Raw genomic sequence first — 10,172 nt, 5'->3', positions numbered from 1 at the left:
GACATAAATACTTTGAATTATTTGATTGATAGTCTATTTTGATTAATTTATGTAGATGCACAAAAAATACATATACATAAAAATCAATAGAGAGTAATATATATTATATACGTATTTGATTAATTGTACTTATTACTTTACTTAAACCTTCGGAGTTTAAAAATGAGGTAGATTTCTTCTCCCGAATAATTAATCAAGGAATTCGAAGCATTTTTGACAAATGAAACGTATCTCTTATTTGCATGCCATGAAATCAATTTACTTCTTAATCGATTAATCTCCGTTCTTGTTTAAAATGCTTAAAAAATTGTCAACGATGTAATAAATCTCTTATCAAAGTTAAAATTATCGATTAACCCAATATAGCGAATAATTACGCGGCATTAACGAAAACGAAAATCATACAATAATTTTTATTACTACTTATCGACGAACGTTTTATAATATATATTCATTATCTAATTGCTTTATCACTCTCGCGATGATATAGATTGAATAATCCATATATACGCGAAATCCGAGGGAGGACGCGACGCGTCTTGACGCGATCGGTTCGATAGTCGAAATAATACTATAAAAGAAACTATGGTGGGGGAAGGGTAAAGTGGGAGAAGTGCGTAGACTTGACTTGAACCCTCAGCGAACGCTTTGTTTACAACTTCGTTACTTACTTTTTTGCATACACAGTAGCGCGAGTACAATCGCCGACTGTCTCAAAGTTGAGACTGAGCGACGTAAAATATCAAGTGTCTTTCGAACACGTCATTTGTGTGAAAAATGATGAGGTCAAATAAGTATGTACAAAATGTAACAACACATGTGCTAATCTAATAAATCATTTTCGCGTCAACGTTTGTTAGATCTTGAAGTTTGCCTCGACAGACGAGAATATTATGAGCGCTTTTTCGACGCATAAATCGCACTTTATTCGCTCGATTATGATCATATGTCACGCATCAAACACGTTTATGAATACTTGTTGCAAGTGTGCCTGCGTTAATTATATCATGGACGAAGACATAAATACCATTAACGAGGAATGGAGGCGTTATTAGAGGTTAGTTAACGTATCATATAATTGCGATTGATGATCACAATTCTGTTACGATGGAATGTTTTTATGCTATACAATAAAAATGCAAAATATGTACATATCATATATGTATATAAAAATATATGTGTACATATTTTTTTTATTTTGATATACGCAATATATGCAAAAATATGTATGTACAGCTTTTTCTAAAAAAATTTTTTAGACCCGCTGACAATAAATGTGTGAGAGAGGGATATGCTATAATATATTATCATCTATTCATCTAATAAATATAAAATTTATGAACCGATAATATATCAACAAGCTCAGACATGGCTTTATACGCATTTCCACACAGAATCTAATACACATAATTCCTACTTTCAGCAATTGTAAATGGCTTTTGATATATTCGAAATTAATAATAAAATTTATATTTAATTAAGATTTATATTTAACTAGATAAGATAAATAAGATTTATATTTAATTTTGAATAGCTTAACATAATTGTATTTTAGAGTTTAATTATTAACATATTTGCCGGAAATTAAAAAAATATATTGAAATAAAAATGAATAAAGATTATTTATTCATTTTTATTTCAATATATTTTTTAATTTCCGGCAAATAATCTCTTCATTTTTATTTCAATATATTTTTTAATTTCCGACAAATATGTTAATAATTAAATCCTAAAATACAATTTCAATATATTTATTAATTGAATTAAACATCTAAGAGGTAATTGATTCTAAATTAATTAAAGAATAAAATTTGTTTAAATAATATAATTGAAAAAAACACCAATAACATGAAAAATAGATTCCGCTCGTATGTATATAATTATAGTGATTACGTGTTAGAGAATGTTTTTTTTTTACAGAAACGAGATGGTAAACCACTTAATGAGGAACACCGACATAATTCTTCGGACAATACCTTTAAATTCGTATAATGGGTTTACACGTATGGTGAAATTTTATGAAGCGATGATTGGCGGTTAGTGTGTGAGCAAACGATTTCTTAACTTTCTAAGGATCCGTAAGTAATAATTCTAGTCCTCGTTATCTTAACAAAGTGCGGTTAACGCGTGAGAAATTAGACATCGTATATTTAGTACACAAACATTCCTGTCTGCTTCAAATTTATAGCTTGTTATCCTGCGTACTTATACAACCCGGACATTACGCATACCTATCTAAATCATTCGTTTTTATAGTTAATAAATCGAAGAATACATAGGTCTACTCATTTATTTTTACTTTTACATTTATATAAAATGTCTCGTTCAGCTGCATTATTTTCTAATGATAGGTTTAGTGAACAATTTAATCAATCTTTCTTTTTATAACGAAATCGAGGAAAGATGTAATGGTAATATTTTAACATGTTAAAACTTTCGAATTTTCAGATATACTTTTTATACTTTTTGTTTATTTTTATATTTTTCTATAATTAAATTTTAAATATGTAATCGATTATAATTAATTTTTCTTATACAAGCATATCTAATTTATTCTTTAAAAGACAATAATGTTATTGATATTAATTTAAAAAAAACTTATTAATCACTTAAAAATATACCGGATTTTGTTCACTATATACATTAATAACAAAAGATTTTTTATTTGTAAGAGAAAAATAAATTATATCAATTTATGAAGATTACTATACATATAATGTAGTTCCAGACAGCTAATATAATCCCAGATAAACAGAAATAAGAGAGATTTTGACAACTGTTATTAATTTTTGCTTATTGTTAGAATAAAAATATAAGAGTAATAAAAAACATAAATACAAGATTATCACTTGTCAAAAAAATTTCTTATGATAAATAAATCTATAATAAAAATACTGTTGCAAATTAAGAAATAATCAGATATACAATTTTTTCATCAGTCTTTTAGGATCAAGAAATAATATCGCGCGCGATCGCGATTCGATATATCGAATAACTTGAAAAAAAAGAATGATATTTTTATCGCCCTTCTAAATAGATTGTCAAAACCAATTGGCGATTCAGCAGCTGCTACCGCATCAAAAGTACCGGCGGCCAACGACTTCTTTGCTACTTTCATGGAAGACATATTGGAAGACTTTACTGCGAAGGAGGAAATATATTCTACCATCGTTACCAAGGAAACAGGGCATGGCACGTTTTTATTGACAAGTAAAAGAAACCGTGCGCAAGTCTTTGTCATAGAACACGATTAAATGACTTTTGAGCTTTTGAGCGATAACTAGTCATCGCTAGTGATATTTGTTATTATCGTTTGATTTTCAATGTTTATTCCTAACATTAGGAGACAAATATTTCATTTTTTTTTAAATTAATCTTGTAAGATCAAAATATTTCACATATATCAAATAATACATTATTATTTAATACTCGTATTAATAGCATCTTGAGTAACGGAAACAAGTATAGAATGTTAGTAAAATATTTAAATTTATTGTGCATTCTCGGATTTTATATTTTCTTAGTAAAAATATGTATTGAGCTATTAATAATGATTTTATTATAGTCAATAAAGATAAAAGTATCTTTGGAAATTAAGTTTTAAAAAAATAAGAATTGATCAATATAATTTTAAAATTTGCATTTGATTTTGAATAGCTTCAATATAATAGAATTCTATTTTAAGATTTAATTATTAAGATATTTATAAAATGTTGAAAATTCTAAAGTTATGTTCAAATAAAAGAAAAAAGATTATATTAAACTAAATATCTAAGAAATAATCGATTCTAAATTAATCAAAGAGTAAAGTGTATCTAAATATTTCGTGTATAATATAATTTACACACTATCAGACATTTTATCATAATTATTACAATAAAGATTATTGATTTATAAATCATCATCTAAGCATCTCAAGAACTTAAATTTCCGCGATTACACAAATATCGAAAAAATTTAATAAATTATTTACATTACTAATTTTTCCATTATATAAAAAATATTTAGAAATGCATGGATGCATAGGATATAAAAATTTTAAACATAATAGTAATATAATAGTATTCTTAATATAATAATATAATAGTATTCTTTAGACATTTTATTCTTTTCGATTATGAAAGATCTGTTACAGAAAAGAAGCAAGCTGAACATATTGGAGGTTGTAATATTTACAGGCGCAATAAAAGTGTGCTTTTAGCAACCCATTCATCTAAACCTTCTGTTGATGGAACACCACATCGCGGAACTTGGCCATACAATAATGCCAAATATGCGTGAAAAGAATGCGATTCGGAGATATTCGGCTCGCACCAGTTTTACTGTTTTTTTAGCATTTTCAGGTGCAGTAACTCCTTTTTATATTCTATTTTTAGTTTGAGTTATTTTATCATATGACTGTAAGATTAATATGTAGCTGACAATCACTAACTATTAAAGTAGATAGGAAGTCTTTTTTAATAAAGATATTAGCGATATGAAAAACATTGTAATTGTATTTTTAGATAAAAATATTTTGCGAAAAGTATTTGTTCGAATCGATTGTTCGAAATCGTGTATATAAAGAGTTGCTCCTATAAAGGAATAATTTTGTTCCAGATATTAATTTGAATATAATTATATAATTTCAGGTTCTTGCAATTCTATGTTATTGTATAAATAAGTTTGAAAAAAAAAAACAATTACAATACTTTCCAAATTAATATTGTCAAAATTATCTTTAATTTGTTTAGTGCAAATATTTTTATCATAACATGTATAATATTCATAAAAGTTTTGATTTTATTAATATATATATATATATATATATATATATATATATATATATATTGTAATAATTTTATATAATAATTCTTTTTAAATTTACTACTATTACATACATCAACATTAACAAATAAAACTTCCGATATACACATTTTTATTTAAGTGTAATAAAATAGTAAATTACATAAAAATGTAGGAAATTATATATTAAATACAATTTTTTCCATGGTTGGAGATGTGTCGCCATTTTAGAAGTTTCCCACGTAGCCGTGGTTAATTTATCGGATTTTCTCCAGTCGCATCCCTTACGGAATCATGGAGCAAAATGGCCGACCGCGTATCCATGGAAACACTCTTTCGCAGCATCGGAAGGGAGCACATTCATGGCAAGAAGGGATGAACGAAATAGCGTGCGCGCCACATCAACCAAGAAGAGGTGGCCCCTCGGATGACGAAGGATACGAGCTGACATATTTCTCGTATCTCCCATCGAACGAGCCATCTAATCTACAGACCCCGTTCTTCAACGAGAACGGTGATGACGATGAGACCGTTATTATGTGTTCGAGAATTTGCAATCCAATGCAATTCAATGTCGTTTATGCAGTCATAAAAGGGGTGCGACTTAGGCCGTCCTTTTTTCTTAATTTTAACGGAGCGTATGCGGAAAACCGCCAAATGTTCTCGTAAACGTGGATCATTAATAATACTAGTCGAAATGGTGATGATAAAATTATGAATTAACAATCGGATGATGCGCTGACACGTCTAGTCAATAAGCGTGTAGCTAATAGTGAGATATTTGCTGGTTTATGATCGCATACCAGTCAAATTACGTATAAAAAATTAATTTAATGGTACAAATACTCTAGAATTAAAACTGACAATAATATGAATAAATTGATAACATCAATAAAAAGTATTGTAACTATAAAATTATAATTTTTTTTTAAGAAAACTTATTTGTATAATAATATTTTTCTCGGAAAAATTCATAATTATATCCCGCAAACATTAATAATTATAATATATTCAAATTAATATATGGAACTTAATTTCATTAAACACATTTTTTTCATGTAATGTAGTTGATTTAAACGAGACACTTTCTCGAAATTTTTTTATAATACTTTTTATTAATACCGGTGAATTTGTAATACACACACACACACACACACACACATATATTATTTGACAAAAACGGAATGTATAACATTAATGAATTTTAGATAACTATTATTTATTTTGATTTATGTAGAGATAGAGCGTGCGTGCTATTATTTTATAGAAATATAATATCTTACATATATTACAAGTGAATTGCTTGATTGATTGACTTATTGTGTAATATATTGTTTTACAATATATATTGTAGTATATGAAATAAGCGCGATTATTATCTTATTCTATATTCTCTTTTTTTTTGTTCATTTTAAACAGATTTTACTTTACAATAGAATTTGTGTTCAGTTAAAGATACATATTAAAAATTGAAGAATTGTTATGATAAATGACTTCTTTTATATATATATATATACACACACACACACAAATTATCACATTAAAAAAAAATTAAAAACATAAGAAATAAGTATATATATTACAATTTCAAAAAGAGATTTTTAAAAGTTTTACAATATAAAAAAAAATATGCATATATGAACATATAAAAATATATGTATAATATATATGTAAAAATATCATTTATATATCAATTCTTTTTTATTTTATATATACATAGTATAAAAATTAAATAATTAAAATTATATTTTATTTCTCCATGAGATCACAATTGTTAATGATAGATTCTTAATAATAGATCTTTGATAAATTAAAATATGCCAATTTTTTAAGTAAAAATACCGATAAAAGTCATTTTTGTCTCTTATTTATTATATATAAAATATGAAAATTATATTACCATAAAAGTAAAACACTCATATTTTTACTATACTAGATGCATGATAAAATATTTTTTTTAGATATAAATAATTTGTTTAAATTATATATACATATTTCATAATTTTTTACAATTTTTACTATTTTCAATTTTAGTTAAATATAAGATACGATATAAAAGTGTACACAAAAAATACAATAACTGAAAATAATAAAGATAAATAAAGATGACAGTAACTGATAATAATAAAAATAATTGGCATATTGCAATATAATTGATTTAGTTAATCATTTATATCTAGTTCTATGAAATTTAATAATGAGAATTAAATATAAATAATATCAATAAGTAGATATGTAAAAACAGGATTTGATTTAAATATTGTTTTTTTTTACGCTAGTTGATACTGTTGATTATATTTGTGACAGCAAATATGTTAAAAGTAAAATATAGTAAAAATGAGACAATTAATTTATGACATCTAATGTGAATATACACGTAGATTATTCTGAATACGACATCATAGAGAAATAAAAATATAAAATATTATTCATTTTATTTGTTTCTTTTCTATAAAGAAAAACATTAATATTTTATTGACTCAAATTTTTATGCTATTTTACTTCATGCATTTTTGCAAAGACAATTTAGTTCCAGGTTACATAGATGTTTCGTATCTACGGTTAAGAGATCGTTCGCCGGAGAAAGATACTGGACGACGGCCTCTATAAAATATATTAGGTACGACCGGGGGCCACATGTTATGGCTGAAGCACCAATGCGGGATAGGTCTCGGGAGGGTTGCTACCTCGGGAACCAAATGCCTCAAGCTGCAGCTTGTAAAAGTGTCTGCTTGGCCAATAGCAACGAGCCGCGACGCTCCCCTAATATAGAAGAGCGCCCCTTTTGCTCCCCAAGTTTCAGTAGTACCGCGGATAATGGCGAACATTCCGCGGCTGATATACTTCTACGACTTCCATCGACTTGTGTTGTTAAGCTGTCATAAATTAATCTCGTAAAAGAAGGACAGGACAAAATGGAAAAGGGCAACCAGGTAGTTTTTTTTTACTTAAATACGTTACACATCTTGAAAATACAATCATATTCTAAATAGTTAATGTATGCACTATCTTGCAAAAATTAAACTCCAAAATTAAAGAAAATATACATATACTATATATCTTTTGCTTCGATTTATGACATGTATATGTAAAAATAAGTATATTAGTAATTTGTATAATTATATGTTTGTAAATTAATTTATATTATAATGACGAACGTTTATAGATATTTTTGATGAAAACATCTGATGTGTGTTTTCTTTTTTTAAAAACATTTGATACTATTAACAATAAGATGAAAACAAGTTAAATTAAAATAACAGTAAGTTATCTCAATAGTAAAATAGTAAAATAAATAGTAAAGTAGTAAAATAAACAATAAGAGAAATGTTTCTTTTTCAAATCATATTAAAAAATATACTATACATTAAAGGTAAACATAATATAAATAAAATATAAATATAAATATATGTTCAAAAATGTGGCATACAATGATTGCTAAATGAATTATTAGGTAATTCTTTTTTGTACTAACAATAAGTAAATGTCTATAATCGTTTGTCACAAAAAATAACAAATTTCAAATACAAGAAAATTACTACTATACGAATTTCAATTAGAAGATCGGTAGAAACTTTTATACGCGATTTAATATTTTCGTTACAAGCATCTTATGAGACATGTTTTAATAATTTTTCGGTTTAGTTGACAAGATTTAGATAATAAAATTTACAATCATGAAAATTTTAAAGCGATTTAGGTGAGATTTAAATCAATGCATTAATACAACATGATTAACCAATGTATAGAAATATGTAAAAAGAACGAAAATAACTCACGAAGTATCAAAACTCGATATAATGCAAAAAATTATTTAAAGAAATAAATTTCATAAATAAATAATTTCATGAATCGATTTAATATAAAATCGACCGACAATTAATATGAAATTAGTATATCGCGAAAGTTGATATGATTTCGATTTAAAAATTATGATTAATATACAGAAGTAAAATTTGAAATGATTTATTTATTTTATTTCAAAACTATTAGAGTTTTGTAATAATAAAAAAAGTGAAATCCACGTTTTGCGTTTTGATAAATTCTTGATTAATCGTATAAAGGGGAAAAAATTGCTAGCTTTAATTTCAGAATTTTATTTATAACATACGTCATATTACATATGTCAAAGTGCGCGCCAATTTATTCTACTTTAATCTAACCTGACCTGTCTTAAGGTGCCTATACATGGAAGCATCGAGCGTCTGCGCAGAAAACCATTATCAGTATCATTGCGCAGGATTCTGAATGAAGATTCGAATTTCTACGACGAATAACAAACATGTAAATTACACGAGATAAAAAAAATTAGATATTCTAATATATAATACTTATTAAAATTAATATTTATTAACATTATACATACTACTATTATTAGTAAATTAATTATATTATAAAACATTACTAATGGTCGGATAATGGTTTTCTGCGCAGACGCTTGATGCTGCCATGTAGAGGCACCTTTACGTCATGCACTGTCTGTGCCTGTGTTCTGTGTCTGCGCAAGTGTAGTTTACCGAGGATCAATTGCAGGTGACGATTTTTCACAATGATAACTTCACGGGGGTTGAATTTATTAAGAATTGCCTATAGAGGTAATCAAAACAAAGTTCCTGCGACAAATTTACGATCCGTTAGATTAAGTCACAAGTAAGTAAGATTATTATGTAACTTTATATGTTATGTAGGTTAGGTCTCAGTGTTTTATTATTACTAGTGTTCAAACGTATTAAATGAAAAGAATTATGCGGAATATATATCTCGATGTGTGCTTATAATATATATAGTAATATAATGTTAATGTAGAAAAAGTATCTTATAAATTCTTTTTTTTTCCACAACAATTATATTTTACAAATATATCATAATATTTTGTTGTCAGTGGATGGTCATATCGTGAAATCCCACCAGTAGAAAAGAAATGGGTATATGCAGCTGAAGCTATAGGAGGCGTATTGTGGTGGTGGGTATTATGGCATTTATGGCATGATTTCGGTCACATTGTTGTAAGTATCAAATAATTTTTAATATCTGTTACTTTTTTGTTCTGATCTAATATTCATATATCATATTCATATATATATATATATATATATATATATATATATATATATATTCTTTAATATAATAATTTTGCTTTATTTATGTTATATATTAGGGAGAGGTTCCATATCCGGATCCTTCTAAATGGACGGATGAAGAATTAGGTATACCACCAGATGATTATGAAGAGCCTGTGACTCGTATATAGATAGTTTCACATGTAATATATGAAGGTATACTATTTATCTTTATATCTAAAATAGGAGATTGCAAAATTTTATTAGAATAAAATTATAATATTAATAGAAATATGAAACATTACTTTGTTTCTTTCATCTATTTTG

General features: G+C 26.4%; 1 protein-coding gene and 1 long non-coding RNA gene across 3 annotated transcripts; both read left to right on the top strand.

The window, feature by feature from the left end:
* The first annotated feature begins 635 nt into the window (after positions 1-635).
* Positions 636-5,643, top strand: LOC105252400. 2 transcript variants are annotated; one of them, XR_002192598.2, is made up of 6 exons: positions 636-794; positions 861-1,057; positions 1,921-2,078; positions 3,038-3,210; positions 4,125-4,343; positions 5,061-5,643. It is a non-coding gene; the product is annotated as an uncharacterized LOC105252400 (long non-coding RNA). The 2 variants fall into 2 exon arrangements; XR_002192597.2 differs by having other exon boundaries at positions 636-1,057.
* A 3,585-nt stretch (positions 5,644-9,228) lies between these two features.
* On the top strand, positions 9,229-10,130 carry LOC105252396 (NADH dehydrogenase [ubiquinone] 1 beta subcomplex subunit 2, mitochondrial). Its single transcript, XM_020027868.2, has 3 exons — positions 9,229-9,435; positions 9,668-9,791; positions 9,944-10,130. The coding sequence occupies exons 1-3, from the start codon at positions 9,335-9,337 to the stop codon at positions 10,034-10,036; spliced, it is 318 nt and encodes a 105-aa protein (XP_019883427.1). The 5' UTR covers positions 9,229-9,334; the 3' UTR covers positions 10,037-10,130.
* Positions 10,131-10,172: the final 42 nt, after the last annotated feature.

Source organism: Camponotus floridanus, unplaced genomic scaffold (assembly GCF_003227725.1).
Source record: "Camponotus floridanus strain SB8 unplaced genomic scaffold, Cflo_v7.5 scaffold31, whole genome shotgun sequence".
Taxonomy (NCBI): domain Eukaryota; kingdom Metazoa; phylum Arthropoda; class Insecta; order Hymenoptera; family Formicidae; genus Camponotus; species Camponotus floridanus.
Note: the sequence above shows the minus strand (reverse complement) of the source record. Positions and strands in the feature narration are given on the sequence as shown.